The following is a 21,195-nucleotide window of genomic DNA, read 5'->3' on the forward strand; positions in this document are numbered from 1 at the left end:
ATCCAGGAGAGTATTTTAAAGTCTCTGACCTGTTTAGCAGGAGTCATAAAAATGTAAGACTGGGATTTCCTTAGATATCGGAGATTATTAGTAAATTAGGCACTCATGGGTAGGTATTGGTGACCATGTTAGGTATTTACTATGGGCCAGGTACATCCCTGTGTTTTACAAGTGTTAATTGACTCATTTAATTTAAAAATAACTCTTTAAGGTTGCAGTACTATTTATCCCCTTACCATCTGTTAGAATACTGACTTTGGGTGGGTCTTGGGTTTTTACTTCTGTTCTTCTTGACCCAAGAGGCCATTAAATTTTCTAGGTTGGCAAATGTCCTCAGGGCAAAAATGTCTTTTATTCTTCCCTGGGTTCCAGCCTTCATTTTGATTTTGGCTCGATGATTCCTTGCCATCTTGTTAGCTCATTAGTAGTTTAAACAAGATTTACAAAAATGTTATCCATCATTTTTAGTTTTCTGTGGGAGAGTTGTCCAAATATACTAGCCTGCCCTATTTCCAAGAATGGAAATCAAACTTGCTTATTTTACAGTTCACAAAAAATGAGTTCAGAGAGGCCAGTGACTTGCTCAGACCTGAGAGCTGGTCCCTGTTGAATTCCAGGGCTTCACCTCAACTCCCAGGGCTGTGTTTTCTAACATGTATCGAGTCTGTTTGATGCTGTCAGTCTCACTGTCCACATGAGCAAAGTGGAGATTTGAGTAATCAAATTGTAAGTTTAATGAAGGTGAGTGGGAAATCATGGAGCTTAGAATTATATCTGTGTATCTTTCCTCTAAATGGAGCACTTGATCCTAATTTTGCCCAAACTAACATGGCTCTGAAATGTCAGATGTTTTAGAGAGGACTCATGCAGAACTAATCAAATAAGATGAAAATTTGTGGGCTGTCAGGTTGCCTCCTAGAACAACCATCAATCCCATGAAAACTGCAGAGTCTATCTCAGTTTAGGATCAAATGAGAAATTAGAAAAATCTTGAACATTTGAGGCCATTTCTGTCTTTTTAGAGCAGTAGTTTCTATTGTTGATGTGCCTTTTTCCCTCCTTCTGTCTAGGATGTTGTCTCTCTGTTTCTTCTCCCATCTTGGACAGGGTCTGGCAACAGAAAAAGCCAGAGGCGAGAACTAAATATTCAGCAACTTTGTACTGGGCAGTTACTCATTTGTTACTAGATGGCCTTAATGGAGTTCATACATCTCTTCCTATGTGCTATGTAGTCTCGCCACTTTTCATACCAAAATATTGTCTTACTTTTTCACTTTGTGCTGTTTCAATTCATTCCAGTAAGGAATGAGTGAGCCCACCACGCAAGATATTGAGGGGTACTTCTATAAGTGAAGCATGCTTCTTTCCTGTAAGGAACATACATCACAGTTTCGTATCATACAAATATGTAGTTGTATAGCTGTATGTATACCCACATGGTTATTTAAATAATAACTCCTGTATGTGTACTGAACTAGCATATTGAGCCAGCCACACAAACATTGTCACTGTGCCTGTTGTTGATGCTGTGGGCAACTGGGTGACATTCTGTCCTCTGTGTTGGGAGCTCTGCAGGCATTTTCTATATTCTTTAATACCAGGATTAGTTATGTTTCTTGTGGACAATTTATGCATATTTGTCTGATGGGTCATGGTCCATCTTGTTTCACTCTTTGCTTTGCCTACTTAATACCTCCTAAAATTTGGACCCACCTCTAGCAAATATCCAGTCTTGCACAGTGTACATTTTGAGAAACTCGTCATATCCCTGACTATATTGTTCTCCTATTTTTATTTTCCAGTCTCTTGATGCCCTCAAATATTTATTTCATATATTTTGTAGACACAAGAGTGGGCATGAACTCCCAAATAAATCTATTCAGTCTGTCTGGGGAGAAGTGACAGGGCGGAACCTTTCGGCTGGTAATCGAGAGATGTGAAATTCTTACCAGGGAGACTTGATGGCGGTGGGGAGAGCACGGCTTCAGCACCCCACAGCACCTGTATTTGTGTCCCAGCTCTGCCATTCACTGATCCCTTCGGCGAGTTTTCTATCCCACCTAAGCTTCGGTTTTCTCATAATATAAAATCAGGATACTGTTACGGCATTTAAGAGGCACAGTGTCTGACATGCATTTAAGCTCTCTAAATGTGAGATGCTTTTGTTCTTGAGAGAGGAGGAACAGTTAGGCAGAGGGAGTAGCAGGTGTGAACATGCCAGGTCCACCAGCAAAGAGTAGGGAGTGGCCAAGTGTAGGCTTCACATAAAAAGTGAGTCTGGGCAAGAGCTGCTGGGATGCAGATGTGATGAGGGTGTATACTGGATGCTGCTGAAATTGACAACCCAGACAGGAATTTTAAGATATGGAATGAGACCGGCAGCTGTTGATAGTTTGGGGCATGCATTTTTCTTGGGTTTGCAACAGAGTAGTCTTGTGCTTCCCAAACTCCTGTGCGTGTGAAAATTACCTGGGGACCTTGTTAAAAACAACAGTTTTCTTGGCTCCATCCCCCCGAGTTCCAGATTCAATAGGTCTGAGATGGGCCCTAAGAAGCCAGTTTTGTAATGAGCATCCCAGGTGATTGTGATGGAGGTGGATGGCGCTTTGAGATGCACTGGAATAGTCATTGAGGAAATGCTTGCTAACTAACTAGCAGGTGTGATGAAGTTCAGGGGGAAGGAGGATGGAGACAAATGACTTAAAAGTAACATGTTTACATTCCTTATGAATTACCATTATCCATGCTCTAGCTTTGTCTCCTCTTTCTATGGATAAATGAGCACCAGTTGTATAGATTTTTTCAAAGGTAAAATAGAATTCATATGATTGTTCTATTTATTAGGTTTGGGAGAGCTAGTTATGTGTCCTCATCCTTTAGGTCTAGCAGGAGGCCAAGGGAAGGAAAAGCCGTTCAACAGAGAACTATAAAAGGGAGGAAGCAGGAAGGAAGGTGCAGCAATGTGAGGCCAGGAAATGGGAAAGAGGGAAATGGGAAAGGAAGGGAAAAGAGCAGTCAGATCTGATTGGTCGGGAATCTATTTGTGAAGGAACCCAGCCAGTATTTAACCTGTTTTGAAAAAGCTAGACTTCCAGCATTTTTAATTAGTGGATTGCTCGCTTTTGAAATTGCCCAGTTGGGAATACTCAAGTTTTGATGTGTTTTATCTGCCCGCTAATTAGCAAGCTGCTTGGTTGACCATCATTTTTCCTTTATTCTGTGGAAAGAAGATGTATATGAAGGTTTCTTGAAACATTCCAGCTCAAGTCTGGGTTAAAATGCCTAAGACACTGTGTATTTAGTAAGAGTTCTTTCTGAATTTTAAATCAAAATCTAGATTTCCTCCGACTCGATTCTTTCTTTTTGCTATAGCTCACGGCTTCTCCATCTCCGCACAATTGACAGGTGGGGCCAGAACATCTCTTATTGTGAAAAGCTGTTCTGTGCATTTATATAACAGGATGTTTAGCAGCTTTCGATGGCCTCTGTTTACTGAATGCCAGGAGCACACTGCTCCCAAGTTGCGACAACCAAAAATGTCTCTGGACATTGCCAAAGGTCTGCTGAGTGGCAAAATTGCCCCCAGTGGAGAACCACTGGGCCTGGCAGGCGGGTCTCCTTTCCTCCAAGTCTCTGCCTACTTTTCATGTTTAAATTCCTCTTTTAAAATTGAAAAGATAAAATGAGTCCAAACAATTTGAAGTCTTATGATAGATATAAGGATTCAAATCTGTTCTTCCATTACTTTTTGGCCAAATTTAAGAGGAGAAATCTCTCAAATGAATCTATGCTGGCTGTTATAGGTGAAAAGAAAGTCAAGATATGCCAGACTTTTGAAAAGCTTGCAGTGGTTGAGAGATTTTGTTATTTATACAAAAAAATTTTTTTTGGCTGAAAATATTTGTTTTTTGTTTAAGAATTAAGAGGACCATGTAGGCTACAAAACCTGTTTGAGCATCTCAGAAGGTTGTAAGTAACTTCTTAGTATATACAGGGCAGGCCAGCATCTTGGGCTGTTAAATAGCAGAATTGGTTTTACACATTTTCTCTAGGCTTGATGCAGTCCGGAGAGCTTTTTTGACATGCCTTAAGGCTCACTGTGCACTAATTTTAACTGTCGATAGGGAACATCTGATTTGCAAGTTTGCATTATCTTCTGAAGCACCAACTAAAAAAAAAAATATATATATATATATATATATATTTGTCATTAATAAAAGACAGAAAGAGAGAATTTAATTTAGTTGGTAATAAGTTAGTTGTTGTTACACTTCCATCTCTTAAGATACTCTAAAACACCATGTACTCTAATGTACCCAAAAATAAATCAATTAATTATACTATGATTACTTCTGCCGGTAATAAAATAGCAGTAATAAAAGGAATGACAGTAGAGCATTAAGAGAATAAACAGTATCACTGAAATGTTAGGAAACACAATAAATGGGATTATGTCTCCTGAACCAAAGTTTCACACTTCCTCCTCCAGTTCTGTCAGAGGATGTTTATGATGGCCGTCTGTTATCAACCGTGATCAAAATAATAGAACCGTGAAACTTTTTATACTTACGAAAGCCCTTTCATCAAAAATCTCAAAGCCATTCCTAAATATAGAGTGACTGATCTTTAAAACACTTTTATGTTTGAAGCAATTAATATGGTAACTTAGCTGTTAGACTCTTCATCCTGAGTATTTGCTATTTGAAGTGTTGATGGAACATTTCGTAATCTGCTCAGCATTAAAACTTCACTGGTACAGAGTGTAGAAGATTTCCAACTTTTTGGTAGTTTATGTAGGTCTTTTCACCATCGTTTATCAAAATAAAACATTGCTTTGTAATTTAATAACAACTTTCATTTCCACATCTCAAAGGCCAGATTAAGGATCACAGGGCAAGTGGTATGTATGAAAAAAAAATGGAAAGACAGAGACAGTATTGTCTTAACCCAAAAAACATTTTTTTTAAAAAAAATCCTAATATCCCTGTAATGTGCTCATGGAAATAGACTACTGAATACTTTTTTTGTCTCATATTTTCTATTGCGTATCTATTGCCTTGTGTGATAAACCTTGCTTAGAGAACAAAAAGTATCCAAGAGCATATGGCAAGGGTGCTGCAAGTGTTAGTATGAATATTTACTTTAATTTAACTTTTGGGGGGGATTGAAATTGTGTTAGTGTATTTCTAAACTTACTTTGTCCAAAAGCTTTTAATAAAACTTTTAAGTACAGTTTCATGTCTATAAAAATCAAGGCTGTCAAGCACTGGTGAAGGATGGAAGTAATTTTTATGTTCATACCTCTGGTTCCTGAGGGTCCAGTTCATTTCTGCTGTGAATTTAAATTGAGTTAATTTAAGCAGATGGGTCAAAAGCCACTATCATCATGGTAGCCCTGTGCCTGATTCTTAATTAAAGGCAACAGGAGATTAATTTGAAACATTAATTTAAAAGTGCATATACAAAAAGAAAAAAATTATTGCAAGAAAGCCTAAAGAACTTTTTTCTTGTCCCTAGATGTAGAAGACAGAAGTAGCTCAGGGTCCTGGGGGAATGGAGGACATCCAAGCCCGTCCAGGGTAAGTATATCTAATCTTTTTTCCCACAACCAGACGTCCTGCATATGTAAATTGACAAACATGAGGTGAGTTTCTCTCTCTCTACCACACACACACACACACACACACACACACACACACACACACACACACACAGATATGCATACTAAGTGTAATGAGGATCAGCTTGGAATTTTTTTTCTCTCCATTCTCTTACTGGGTGCTTTTATTCACTTTGACACCTGTTCCTGTTCCACTTCTGCTAACTCAAAGAAAAATCCCTTACCTTTGCCAGTTATTGATCCAGGTATTATAAAAGGGTATTTGTTTTAGAGGGAACAACTTAAAAATTCTAATATTTCTGTAATATATTGATGTGCATAAACTATTGAATAATTCTGAAGACATATGAGGGTCTGTCCCGCCAATATAATCTACATAATGAATGTGAGTTTATTTCACTTTGTAAACATGCTATCATTCCACCGATAGGGTCTTTGCTCGCTAGTTAGATCCATTCACTGATTTGGTCTCCAATTTTTGTTACCTTTTTTATGGTTTTCTTCCATGAATTGGTTGTTCATTAGGGCATAATGGGAAGATCATGGAGTGGAGGGAGGCATTGTGTGTTTTTGTGTACATACATGACCTTGGGAATGTCAGTTCACCTCATTGGTCCTCATTTTCCTAATTTGTAAAATGAAGTAGAACCAAGCGATCTTCTATTTTTTTCTGATTTAAACAGGCATGATTTAATATATAATGTCTTCAACTGAACCATTTCTAGGCCCTCTAAAATCCATGTCAGCTTTTATGATATACATATAATGGCCCAAGTTAAAAGTAGACTTAGTGCACATTGTAAAGCAAACATCTTTTCCTCCACCAACTGGCTATATAGATGAAGCATTCTCCAGGGAGGAGAAATGCTGTAACATTTTATAGTAAGTGTTCACATAAATTTGGGATGGGAGGAGGTCTCTATTTTGGCATAAAAGGCAAGGAACGTAATCAAATTGTCAAACTGAGGGCATTTCAACAAGTCACAGTTACACATTTCCACCTGTCCTTGGCATAGCGATCCTCACCCTAAGTCAGGGTACAGCAGGATCTCTTAAGCTTACCAGTAACTTCGTTGAGCCCTTACACCAGCTGTCGAGTTTGACATTCTAATGCTTTATATGGATGGGTTGAGGAAATCTTTCCTCCTCCTCGTGTTACAGTGTGCACTTGCAGAAATAAATCCATTCCCCTCGACAGCACGTAGAGATGACAGAACCCCCCTCTATTGTTTAGTTCATTCACATTTACTTAATTTCTTATGATTTCTCAGTTCAATACACATAGGACTTTCAGTTGTGCTTTGGAGAACAAGGTCCATTTAGAATCATCCTGATTTATTTTAAAAACTCACTTAGTTTTCAGTAGCTATCTTGCCATTTTTCTCAAATATGTTGAATGAATATATCATAATTTATGTTTTCTCAATCCAAGGAGTATGCATGAGACAGATTATTTGCCGAAGACTTGTACCAGACAACCTTGCTAAGGCTCTCTTCTCTCGTCTTAAAGTGGCGATATTATCTCCTACCTTGCAGCATTGTGTTGAGAATTAAATTAGATAATGTGCATTAAGCTCTTATTACACTATCTAGGATGCAGACACTTAATAAATAATAATTAGTATTATGCAATACCTGGTATAGAACGAGTGAGTGGAAAACCCATGCTAGGTATTTAAAATGTGACATCTTTTTCTATATTGACATATTGGCAGAATTAGAATACAGTATCATTCAAGTTATTTTTTATAAATGAGGAAAGGTGATTAAAAACGAGGTTGTTTTTCCTTAAGATTCCAATCATTCTCCAGTGGGGTGATGTGCCTTCTCATTGTTCATACAGCATCCGTCTTTTCTGTGTGGGCAGATTCTGCCTTTTGGCTTACATGCCAACTGACACCTCTGAGTAAATTTGACTTAGACTTTGTGGGCAGGTCAACCAGCTGAGCAGAATGACTCTGCCCATCTCCCTCCCCTTTTTCGGTCACTTTATGCACTTTAGTCGGCTGAAATTTGAACTGTATAATACAGATAATTTTAACTCTTTTCTATATGTTATCAAATTCCTCCATTAAAATTAAGTGACTGGACAGTTTGAAAACATCGTTTTACATTCCCATTAAAACAAGGAGATGATTGCAAAACTAAAACGTCTCCACCAAAAATTGTCTGCTTTAAAGCAGTTTTTGTGTTTGTCCACTGGAGAAATGCTAATTTATGCTAAAGTTTTGATGTTTGTTCTTGGTTATATCCTAATATTCTTAACATTTTTATGTGTTCATTACTTATGCAAAACTCCAGTTTTCTTACAACCACAATAGTAGCTGTAATAAAACACCGAAACTTCAATATTGTAAAACCCAATGTTGTTGTTTAAATGGCTCTACCTTGGTCTTTCAAAAGCAATTCATTGTGTGCTATGGGTAATTTTTCCTTATAGCACAATTTTGCTTTGATGTGGGCCTATCAAAATAATTTTTAATATTTGTAATTTGTAATATACTTTACATGTGTCTGGTGTTTTACATGCATTATTTTCATTTAACTATGTCAACAGCTCCATGCAGTTGGTGCCATTATTGTTATTCCCAAGATTTCAAAGCTTTTATGAGGAAAATTGAACTTTGCTTAATCTGGAGCTCTCTCCTATCCACTGTACTTCTGAAGGTTCAGATTCCATCCAGAAGGTTCCAGGGAAGGAATAGTGGACTCCAGTTTCTTTGGGCAGGAGAAGTTTCAGTATTGAGGGTATGTTTATGTACTGATTTATGAATATAAAATTATAACTTTCACTGTTATTTCATTTACAGAACTATGGAGATGGGACTCCCTATGACCATATGACCAGCAGAGACCTTGGGTCACATGACAATCTCTCTCCACCTTTTGTCAATTCCAGAATACAAAGTAAGACCAATTTTAAATTAACATGCACTTTTGAATGCTTTCGTTTTACCGTGAAAGGGAAAACCATGCCCTAGACGGAGGTTCTGTTTTAGGAACTTGTATATTTAGCCAGTTCACTTGTAGTTATCATAAATTGTAGAAAAATATTGGCAGTCTATGCTTGGTAATAGTACATCAAGGACTAAGTTTTGCAACCATGTGGAAGATTGATCAAATAATGTCAGTGATACTGAATCTACGTGGAAATTGTGTCCTCTTTAGATACAAGGCACACATTCTGATTTCTAAGTTGCAGTGATAGTTTTCTAAGTTAAGGTAAATGAAGTCAAGCCTCGAATAATTAATATGAAAATATAATTGGGCCTGTTGGTTGGCAATGATATATAATCAGTGTTAGCTGTGCATTTTTATTAAAGGTGTTATAAAAGTAAGTAGTGTTAATGGTCTCAGTGTGCTTGAATCAGAGTAGTGCATTCAAGTTGCAGTGTAAAATCTGATTGTGTATTTACCAAGGCGTGAACTTTAGTGCTAATGGTCTAGGCAGACTCCATCCTGTTTCAGTGAAAGCAAGCTAGGAGCTATGTGTTAGTTTGAGGCTTTCTGTGAATTTCCAGCATGCCGTTCATACTGGCGTACTTAGCATATTTTTCTGCTTTTGACTACACTGTAGGGATGTTTGTTTAACAGCAGTAACCTGAGCAATGAAAAGATAATTCATAATGGCTTAAAAGGTCCCAATAGCTAGTTACTTTAGTTTTGATGGAAAAAATGATCGTTGTTCTAGTAAATGTGAGTTTGTAACAATATTAGTAAATCTCTCAACCTGGCCAAATTCTATTGCTAATCTGTCAATAAATGAAGTTAAATTTCTTGGCACAAGCTGTTGGATCATACTCCAAGGAAAACACACAGCAATAGTTACATCATTCTGAAACCATAACTGCAAATGCTTCTAAAGTATGTCCTTATTTTGAAGCCTTGGAAGCTCTACTTAATGTGTGGACAATACTTGAATCTCAGTCATTTTTTTTCAAAAATCACTGTCAAATTCATCCAAAGGAATTTCAGATATTTAACAAAAAATAGTTAAAGAAAAGAAATACTAGCAATTTATTTTAACATTATATGTTTATACCTTTGTGTACCATCTCAACTTTGAGAAATGCAGAGGTGGGTTTGGTCATAGGTTGTTCTTATTTTTGTGTTCATATTGATGTCAAGATGGTAAATTTCATATGTATGTTTTAACATTGTAACTAAATTGAATTCCAGTTCTTTATCAATTATTCATTGGAAAGTTTATCAAGTTTCCTGTTTTTCAGGATATATAGATACAGATGACTAGATGTATTTGCCCACTTAGATTTTAAAGAACAACTTTTGACTCTTCAATGTCACTGGTAATGGTTTTAATTCTAACACTTTTCTTCTGTATTCATCTTTACCCAACTTCATAAAATACTATAAAAGGTTAATTTGAACATAATAGTCTTGAGAATTAGCACCTAAAGATATACTAACTTCTTTGGAAGATTCTAAAATTATTCTCTAATGTCTAAAGTAAGGAAAAGAGAATAAAGAAATTACTACTCATCTTTAGAAGTTTATAAGATGTGAAAAATGTTTTAGTGTAAAGAGCAACTTGATAAATTAATATTACAGGCTACACCAAGCAGTACAAACATATTAAATCATTGTTCCTGTTCACGTTTCCTCATGGGCAACTGTTTGACAAATCAAATTCGTTTTTCAGTCCAAATAGTATTTAAAATATAAGTGGGCTGACAGTCTAGAGCAGAGAGAGCTGATTTTTTCCACTTGGTTGTTGTTTAAGCTGCAAATCCATGTCAGTCTCGCTCTTTTATCCTGTCTGCCCTCCTTCCCATTAAACTCTTAAATATGGAGGCCAAGACAGTCTCCTGCATTGTGATAGGAAATGCTACTATGTCCACGAGGCTCCCACCCACTGCTCCCAATGAAAGGACTTCTCTGTTAGATAAGCTGTCTGGTCTGAAACATGGCTCTTTATTGTTTACAAACTGCTACATTTTCCACCTCAAGCAGATTTTTGCACAGAAAAGAATTGTGCTTGGGCTAAATGGTTTATCTGACATTAACGGTGCAGTGTCAGACTCGGGTCAGGGAAGTCGCCCTCGGAGAGAGAGGGCATTTCGCAGTATGTAAAAGAAGGGGGGATAAAGGGAGAAAAAGACAATGAGACAAGTATGAAATACTTGACATTTTTAGTTTAGAGAAGAATTTAAAAATGTATTTTTAGAGAACTGACTCTGATGCTGCATTAAAAACTCTTCCCACTGCTATAATTTCTCACATCCTAAACGCCTTCTTGATTGGCTTGAGTATCTCAGGGCTAGATTCGGGAAACAAAGATTCTCATTGATTTTGCCCAAGCTGCTGTTTATCTAAAATGAAACTACTTTTAAGATGAGGCATGTTTGGTGTTAATGTTGCACTTTTGCAAACAAGATCTAGGTTGTTTGCAAGAAATTAAGGATCACCAATTTACAAATGGTGATAAAGACAGAAGTAAAGATCTATTATTTTAGTTTAGTGAACAATTTGAACTCATAGAATATATACTGTATTCTGCACTGGCTTTTGTGTCCAGACCCATATTCTATGTTATAACCTTTGTGGACATTTTCCTTCTACCAAAAGAAAAAAAGCATTAGACTTTAGTGTGAGTTTTTGACAGCAATCCAATATCTATTTTCTCAGATTCTTTAACTGGTTTTCATTAAAATTACAGAGTATTTCTTTATATTTCAAAAACTTAATTCTGCTGTGATGTCACATTAGGGTAAAAGCTCTGTAGCATCAGAAATAAATCAGCCACTTTATTGGAGCAGATTCTCTATTGTCAAATCAATCAAGCCTGTGACTGAATTAGGCGTCTGCTACAGAAATAAGTGACACCAATTTTACGGGAACGAGTTATTAACTGCAGATGACCTGATTTTTTTTTTTTGTAAACTGTTCACTTAGTAAGACTTTATTGAGAAGAAAGCAAAAAAGCACTGTACCACCCTCTCCTTTTGGGAGTGAGTTATTAATTATATATTTTGTTATTTATGGCAGTAAACTATTTTAAGGAAATGATACAGGCATTGTTAACATATTTGCTCATAAAGTTTTATGGTAACGAAACTCTTTGTTATAAGTCTGAACTTTTTTATTTCGCATGAATGGTTTTGCATACATGTTAAAGTTTTTGTAATATAAAACTTCTATCTAGCACCAAAATACCAAAACTCAGCCTATTTGAGCCCCTATCTCAAATTTATACAAAACAGAAATAATTTATAAGAGTATTAGAGCATCTGTTAATTTAACCTTTTAGAAATAAACATTGTATATTGGAAAAATAATACTCTATTTGATAGTTTGTGAATCTAAAGTAAAAATAAATGAACACACATGTGTGCTTGTACATGCATGGGTACATGTGCACACAATTGTGCTAGAAGAATTAGTGAACACTTCTTGGTTTAGAAGGTAGTTCTACTTGTTTCATTGCTGTCTGTAGGTATCGTTGTCATACAATGTTTTAGTGGTTGAAATTCTGTAAATCTTTTAAAGAAAAGCATAGCTAAAATAAACAAAAAGCAAGCTCCTAAAATTTTTTTTAAATAGGTATGAATGGCCTTTTGGTTTTATTTTGATGTTGGCGGGATTGAGAGATTTCAGTGCTGTCTACCTGCATTGACCAATTCATATACTGTTACCTGGCACTTGCTAAGTGCTCATTCATTGCTTTCATTGGGTAGACACAAGCCAGTTTGCATTTTATCTTAGTTGAAATTCCAAGCACTGTTTTGTATTTGGAGAAAACTGGTCACTTCTTCCTCGTGACTGTATATCGTTATTAATGATAATCACGTATACTGGACCTGTTGTAAACTTGTTCACTGCAGTTTTTAAGCAGTTTGATTAAACTCTCATAGGCGGTCAGTTGAGTCACTTTCAGAATATGCTAATAGGACAAAGGGGCCATGAGTCTGACTCCTTTGTTTTTAAAACGACTTATAGAATAGTTCAAAAATCCTGGCAAGAAGTATGTAGAAAGAATATAGATTTTTTTTGACATTCCTGGTTTTTTTTCCCTTTGTCAAGCACTAAACTTTTGAAGGCAGTTGTCCAAACATTTTACAATTGTAGACCATTTTCTAGCTAAAACTCTTTGATCCAAAGAAAGATCTAAGCATGCATTTTCCTTTTATTGTTTCAGATCTTCAGTTGAAAACCAGACTGAGGATAAGTGAGCATATTGCCCGATAAGATTATATGCGTGGATTGGTGACTGAAGGGAGTGAAAAGTGATACTCCTGTACAGTTGGGTACAGCTGAGTTCACCATCAGCTGCTGTGCTTTCATATGTACCATTGTCAGTGGTTCAGTTTCCTTTCTGTGGTATTTGGTCCTGTTCCTACTCGTGGTACTCTACCAGGGCACTAAATAATTTACCACCGTAGAGTAACTGGTTTCTAATCTAGCTCAGTGGAACATTTTACTGCAGGATTAGATTGAGGTTTCAGGCAGAACTGAAGAAAGCTGCTGGCTTATAGGATGACCTTTGAATCTCATCTGGGTTAGCGGTTGATATTTTGATTTGGTTACTGTGGTCATATTGTGACAGCTGCTAGCTCATTATAATTCGGTTCCACTGCTCCGTTTGCCTAGCAGGAATATTTAGGTTTGTATTACTTCAGAGTGTTTATGGCTACCCTGAGTTTAGCCCAGCATAAAGGTGAAGTGTTGTGAGTGTTTTCAAATCCCAGTGGCAGAAGCGAGTGCCTCGGTCTTCTTGTAAAACGGCAAATGTGAGTAGATACTGATGCAGGGAGGTTTTCTTTTCATTGTAAAACTGAAAATATCCAATGAATCAGCTCTAGGAAAACTGTTTTAGAAACCTTAATGTACAAAGGAAAACCATGACCATAAAGAAACGTAACGTTTTCAAAGCATGGGTAAGATTTTTACTTGACCTCTTGGTCAAATGTTTTTTTCTGTGCAGAAAAGTAAGTATTAGAAAATAGCAAAATCTTTATAATAATGGCAGTCATTTGATATTTGAAAGTTCCATAAATCAGATAATTTTAGCAACTTCATGAGAATGGAATTGCGAATATAGATGCCAGTTCTAGAAATTTTAATTCACCCTTAAGGTGCTCTGAAGTTAGGTAGTAATATGAGCAGGCTGCTTGCAAGTTCATTGGTTTGGGACATGTCTTTGTGCACCGTTAGTGCTTTTTAACAGCACTTTTCAGCTTGGGGTCATCTTGATATGGTCTGTTATCTGCTGGGCTGATAATGTCGTACAAGCAATTTCTAAGAGAACGAATCTTAAATTGTGGTCTTATTTGATTTTACTTTCTTTGTGAATTTTGATATGCTAAAATTAGAATGTCTCTGAAGATATTAACAAAGAGGACTATTAATAGTTTGAGTATCATCCTAAGTGATTTTAGTAATCCTGATTGTCGAGCTAAGGTTAGGAGTCAGAAGAACTGAGTTTCCTACTCTCTGTTTTACTACAACTGCCTGTGGGTCCTCTGGTCAGGTCGTTTTTACATCTTTAGATTGAGTGAGGAACAGCCCTTTAGATGATCTTGGAGGTAATTTTCTCATCTAACGGTCCATTGATCTTTTAGATATGCCATTTTATCCTTATACTATATTTTATCTTTAGAGATGTTTTATTGTTCTTTCTAATTCATTCATCTCTATTTTATGAACACCTTCAAGTAACTTTGCTAGTGAAGTGTTTTTCAAATGTAATTCTTTAAAGCCTGCTTCCAAATAGATGTTTCTTTTACACCTCAATTTATTCCAGATCTGTAGTTTAGAGATTGGATAGATCAGGGATGAAATAATAACTCATTAAGTTGAATGATCAGGAGAAAAGTGTTACACATAGGCCAGTGAATGAATCGAGGAATCAGACATACAGGGTTTAAACTCTGAATGAAAAGCCCATAAATTAAAGTTTGACCTATGTCTTATGATAGCCAGTCATATAGAAATTCAGTTTTTACTCTGTAGTACTTACTGTATCCTTGACTGCACAGAATATTCTCCTTTTAGGAAGCAGGTCCTGTTACAATGTAGTAGGCTTCAGTTCTCAATAAACCGCAGGTTATTTTATTTATAAGAGTAAATAAGCAAAACCAATAATATTTTGAAAGGCCAGTTAAAAAGTTATATGTTTGCAGTATTCAGGTAAGATAACTGATTTGCTTTTGTCTAGTTAGTGAACATTCCGGTCCTTCTTTCATCAGTTTTGTTTCCTTTGCCTTCTGCCACCTACTACTCTGCGATATATCACAATTAATGCTGTGATCCTCAAACACTTTCACAGTCAAACCAGGTTTACTAAACCAGGTCTTCTAAAATTTAGAAGAACTGATAATCAGAAAAATGTTACTTGAAAACTCTGGCCAACAGAGATGTACAGGTCTTCTAAATATCAGGGGAGGCGATTTTACATAGACAGTGATTGACCCTAAGAGAAAATAAATCATTTAAGATTTACACAAAAGTAAAAAGCTGTTTGTATCAGGAGGGAATACTTTCGTTTGGAAGTAATGGAAAATATGACTAATGGTGGCTTAAAAATAATTTTTCTCATTCTAGAAGTCTCGTGGTAGGCTGCTGCTGGAATTGGTTTGTAGCTCAGCAGTGTCAGGGCTGGTGGCTCTGGGATTCTTTTGCTTTTTCCCCTCATTGTCTCAAGATGACTGTCACAGCTTCAGGTGTCCAGTTTGGGTTTGCTGGAGAAAGAAGTGAAAGGGTGAGTTTAGCAATATCTTCCCCCACCCTATGTACCACCTCCCCATGTCCCAGGCCATGGCTAGCTGCAGAGGGTGGGGTTGGGGTTGGGACTGCACAATAGCTTCTGTTCCAGGGAAACAGTTGAGAGAGAAGGGAATTGGGAATTCATATTGGGCTTACCACCTACAGTGTTCAATTCACAGTTTAGTTTTCTTAGAAAAAATACATACTTTTCTATTTAACAGTTTTGAAAATTAAGAACAAGGCTCAGCCTTTCATGTAATAAACAAAATATAAAAATGTGTCTCAACTCTCAATTCTGGTTAGCAAATTAGAAAGGCAAAGAGACATGGAGTAGAAAGAAAGGCATCGAAAAGAGGAAAGTGGAGAAGGTCCAGGCACGAAGGTCTTGCACAGGATAAAGGAGTCAGAGGCACGCTCTGCACATTTCACCAGGGCCTGTGCCTTCATTGTTGTCCTAATCCTTTGAGCAAGGCAGCAGCCAGCCAAAGTCAACCCTCTTAATGTCAGCATTCCCCAGAACCTTCCCCTTTAAGTCTCCGGATTGACTTTCTGTCAACCTGTGCAGGGCACCCTGGTCAGGAGACAGGCCCATAGCTCCAGCCCTAGCTTTGTCTCCATTCCCTTTGGCGATTGTTGCAGGAGCCACAGGTCAGTTCCCACTCTCACACTCCCCTGTTGCACCCATCCACAGGAAGCCTGGCTTCCTGGAGCAGCAAGGTCCTTGGATGTGCCACTACAAGTGACAGATGGAGATCTTCTTTCCCCTGGACCACTGCCCAAAACAGTCTCCTGGGAACTTACCTCCAGTAGCCTCCCATGTCACCATGAAGCACTCAGACAAGAGTTCCCACTGCATGTGGGGGAGGGCCTTCTCTTTTCTTTTAATATGTACACAATTACATCATTGATTTTTAAGTTGGAGGATTAGGTGCAGCCGAAAGCCATTTAATTTTTGATAAATGCTGAGACTGCATGAAATCGTGAGAGCAGGATCCAGCTTTTGGCCAGAAGTTTCCCAACTCTGTTGAACACATCGTGGTATGAATCAGGCAGATGAGAAGAGAGGCAGAGGAAGGACCGATCTATCGTTAAAGGGAAGCAGGATGTGAAATAAACAGTGCTGTTTTTATTTCATACTAAAATTTTTCTCTAAGTTTTCCATTGAGAAAATGATTTCTTTGAATTTTGCATGCGCTTAACTACCCAGTACCCTACTTCTTGACTGGATCCTGGGGCAGGAATTATTAAACACTTTGCATTTCTCAAAACTCTCATTGCCCCCTTGGCTCCTGGAGAATAACAGTACAGTCAAGGGGCCTGTGACCCTGACACCCATGAAAGTTATGTGTCTACCTTAAGTGCTATGTTCACCCTTAATAAAAATAAGATATTGTTTGTTTGTTTGATGTTCACATTGTACCATTCATTAGGACAAAGAAACAGATGAGCTCAGTTTTAAGCACTGCAAGTTTCTAGGGCTCTTGAGGTCACTTCAGTCTTAGTCTTGGCTTTTCCACTTCATGGTTATGGGACCCTGGGAAAACATCTTAGGAGCCCCAACTTTCTTGTTTCACAGGCGAAGACAGTAATGTCGGTCTGGCCTGCCCCTCGCAGGGTCACTGTGAGCTGTGCAGTGACGTGGTATGCTTTGTAACAACTGCGCTGTGCCCTGTGACTGTTATGGCACTGCGGGGCTATACATACACTTGTAGTCTGTCATTTTTTTGTCTCGGTAATGGATTGAAAAATCTATAGACTTTGGGTCTTCGGTGAAAGCAGTTTTAAAATACCTTTACCTTCTAATGAGATTGGAACAGAAGGCACGAGCAGGTGGAAGTGGTATAGAATGTTCAGTTCTGTAAACATCAGGACCAAAATGGAAAGGTTTCTTTTTTAGCCAGTCCACAAAATCAGTAATCCTATAGAATAAGTACCTCTTTGGGGACAAAATTCAGATGTGCCCCTTTGTGAAATATTTGCCTTTACTTGAAGTGTTCTCGAGTTTCATGATTATACATGGCTAAGAATGGCTGCCTGTGCTGTTTGGTGAGTCTAGGGCAGCAGACCCCAGCCTTTTTGGCACCAGGGACTGTTTTCATGGAAGACAATTTTTCCACGGACCAGGGGCGCGGGCGGTGATGGTTTCAGGATGATTCAAGCGTATTATGTTTATTGTTTATTGTTACATTGTAATATGTAATGAAACAATTATACAACCCACCACAGGCTGGGGACACCTAGCACTCTAGAGGACCCGCTGACGAATTCCGATTTCTTCTCTTGTTTGAAAGGCCATCTGAATAATGGAGCTACGTAGATGCTTTGCATTAAAGAGATACTTTTCCAAAGACTCTCCATGTTCTTGGGAATGTGTTGGAGGCAGTCCTATTCCACTTCATTTCTTTCTTCTCTAGAGGAGCTTGGCTTAGACAGTTGCCTCTGTATGAGTTTATTCCCTCCTTCCCTTTACTCTCAAGAGTTTCTGAATCCAGAGGAACCATGCATTACTTTTGAGTCAACAGAGGTATTCAGTGGATCTCATTTTATTTCTTTCCTTTTGCAGAATATCAGGCCTACGCACCCACAATTGCAAAATATACGGACCCTAGATTGAGATTAAATTAAATTCATTGCTAAGTGCTTAAGTAGATACAGCTCAATTTCCATCTTCTCAATGATTGCTTATTAATCACTCCTAAATTCCTTGACATATGTTTATTAATAGGAAAAATGATAAGGAAGCTTTATTTTAGATTAGTATAAAATATAGCTGGTTCTGTTGCATATGTTGAAAATAAAACATTCAAAGCTTTCATATAAGTTGAAAAGAACACAAAAAGCCTAATATGGGGGAAGTGGTTGATGATAGACCTAGCCAGGGCTTTGTCTTGAGCTAGGGCTTACTTTGACCACCAGCTCACCACCGTCCAGTTCTGTGACCTTTGACAAGTTTCTTTAGTTCTGCGATATAACTTCTTATCTGAGGAGTTGCTGTGTGTTTAAATGAAATAACATGAAAACCACCTGGCTCTTAAATTCAGTTAATGCAAATTATTATTACATTGACTATTATTATATCTAGGCTGTTTTTCTGTTTATTGGGTCTGACCAGCTTGGCAAAAGTGATACGCAAACTTGAGCATCATGTAGTGAATTTTGGCAGAATATGGAAGTGATTAATTAAATGCAACCCCCTCATGGGCCATATTAAAGCTGAATGAAAATAGAAAGTGTGTAATATCTGATAACATTTGGTGGGAGAAGAGGGAGACAGAAGAAGTGAAGGATGAAAGAGAAAGAGACACATAAAAAGCTAATTTTAGAGCAATCTGATCACAAAGTACGATTTTCCTAGCCTTGTATTATCAGCATTGGCCTGGCTGTCTGAGTCTCTGAAATTACTAGGTTACTAATTGTTCATGCATTTTCCTCACCTTGGCTATTCAGACCAAGCTGTACTCTTAACAGTTCAGTAGCCAAATCTGAATGCTTTGGATGCAAGCATAAACTCTTTATGTGTAACTGATTGCACTAAATTGGGCAATACCAAATCATGGAGGAGAATTTATTAGTGACCCTGTCTCCTTCAGAACTTTCAGAGTAATTGGGAATGAGTCTAATATCCTATTTTTGGAAGCTTTAGCATTTAGTCTCCTGACAGGAATAACTTGATACTTTATATTGTGTATGTGCACTTTTTCATTGCCTAAGTTTCCCTTTTTCTTATTTATTGATAGTCTCACAAATGTTATTTGGAAATTGAGATGCAGTGAGCATAAACATTTTAAATATCTTGGCAGACCACCTCAGTAGCTGTGGGTGATCTCTGTTAGCTAGTTACAGGAAAAAGCTAACCAGTAGTTTACTAAATGATCATTTGGGATCTTGAGCAAGCCATTTTTCGTTTTAATCTCAGTTTCCTTATTTCTGTTCCTGACCTAACTCATGTAGATGTGGTCCAGGGAAACAGGGAATGCTCTTGGAAATTTTTTGTTCTGTAAGAAATAAAACAATTCTAAATATACATACTTTTGTGTGATTATATTTTCCATTCATTGCAAAGTTCTAGGTATAGTTCGAACACCCATTAAACGTAAAATAAAAGAAAGCAGCCTTGCTCACAGTCTTTTAAAGGCATTTTAATAGTTAATGAGATTTTGCCCCTTACCCTCGTGAGTTTCATTTGGTTCTGAAATAAAAATTTACGGCTGTTCTCTCAGCTGAGCTGATACTAGTTTAAGAGTGGAATTGAGTTCACACCTGCTCTGGCATAAAAAGAAGCCTCTATGTGACTTCTTTAAAATATTCGCAGAGCAGAATAAGAGAGAGTACTCACTATCTCTGCAATTGTAATAACTACACAGTAATGTGCTTTGCAAACACTTTAAAGAAGCTGTTTTATAAATTGGCTCTAATCTGCTGATATTGTCCACAGATAGATGCCTTCCCTGAGTTACCCGTGTTCCTTAAGGTGGAGTGTGGTTATGGAAATGCAGTTGGTTTGAGCAGGCAACGAGTCTGCATTAGCACCGGCAAGTGTACATGTGGGAAAATCTTGCATTTGTGAGGCCATTTAGCTGTTCAAGACATGGTCCGTTAGGCAACGTACAATGGCTTTTCTGAGTGCTCTAGTTAAGGGGCAGATGTGTAAAGTAGTGTACACTTAGGCGGATAATTAATAATTAGTGTAGGCTTGTAAGGATGTAATAGAATATATAAATTTCAGCACCTGTTAATGTTTTATCAGAGCAGATCACCTTTTCTTACTATGAGGGAGTATTCCCCCCTACTAAAAATAGTCTTGCCAGGATATGTGAAAAATCATCATGATTAAAGGAGAACTGGTTTTTATATCAAATACTATCTTCCACTGTCGTTGTGATTAGATAACCTGTTTTAGCTGTCACATTTAAAGAGCGTTTCTAGACAATACTATTATCTGTGAGTTTGACCACAGATGGCAAAACAGTGCTTAGAAAAAAAATATTTTAATGCATTTTAATATTTGGAGACAGTTAACTTGTCAAAGAAGCTCTCCTGCCCCCACGTTATTCCCCCAAGAAAACAATGGGCTTGTTCATTTTATAACTTCATCACAAGTAAATATATATTCACAGTGAAGGCCTTTTCTAGTGGCTAAATTGGAACGGGTAGAGAAGATGATATGGATCCCAAGTTCAGTTTTTGGCTTGGCTGTTTTGTGAGTGGTTTTTGCACCTCATCTCTTAGCTGTCTTGATTTTCAGACACAGAGGAAGTGCTCCCTTACAGCAGTGAGGGAAAGGGCAAATGATGTATTTGCGAAAGCAAAGCAGACTATCGTACTGCTTTAAAAGTTTCATTGGCTGCTTGATAAATAAAATTAGCATGTTATCGGTATGTCTGTAATCATATGGTCCTCAGTATATGTATTTTTAAGCCATTTTTATGAATTCCATTTATACTAGAAGCCGACCAAAATGATAAACTTCAACACTCAAATGAGTCTTTGATTCATACATTCATTCATCGAGCAAGTACCTGAGGAAAGCTTGTGATAGGGCAAGGCCCCGCGTTAGGTACTAGCTAGTGGCATGCCACTTTTCTTGCCTTCAACTTGGCCCATGTTCTAAGAAAGAAACCAGGTGGATATCAGATAATTATAATTCAGGGTGTTAGGGAGATAAACATGTGTGCCCAGGGTGCTGGTGCTGTTGGATTACATATCTGGGGTACCCACCATCAGCTTTCTCATATTAATGGTTAAAATTTTTGAGTGTTCACTGTGTACCAGGTATTTGCTAAGTACCTTGCACGTATCATCTTGTTTACACCTTACGGTAAACTTCTTTATTTGGGATTGTCATTACTGTT

General features: G+C 37.5%; 1 protein-coding gene across 9 annotated transcripts in view; it reads left to right on the forward strand.

The window, feature by feature from the left end:
* Nucleotides 1-21,195, forward strand: part of TCF4 (transcription factor 4) — a 348,000-nt gene that overhangs the window by 113,770 nt on the left and 213,035 nt on the right. For all 9 annotated transcript variants that reach the window (XM_012745438.3, XM_012745444.3, XM_012745439.3 and 6 more), the window contains 2 exons: nt 5,518-5,579; nt 8,431-8,527. In XM_012745438.3, coding sequence (XP_012600892.1) covers nt 5,518-5,579; nt 8,431-8,527 — 159 coding nt within the window. The remainder of the gene's footprint in view (nt 1-5,517; nt 5,580-8,430; nt 8,528-21,195) is intronic.

Source organism: Microcebus murinus, chromosome 17 (genome assembly GCF_040939455.1).
Source record: "Microcebus murinus isolate Inina chromosome 17, M.murinus_Inina_mat1.0, whole genome shotgun sequence".
In the NCBI taxonomy this organism is placed as follows: Eukaryota; Metazoa; Chordata; class Mammalia; order Primates; family Cheirogaleidae; genus Microcebus; species Microcebus murinus.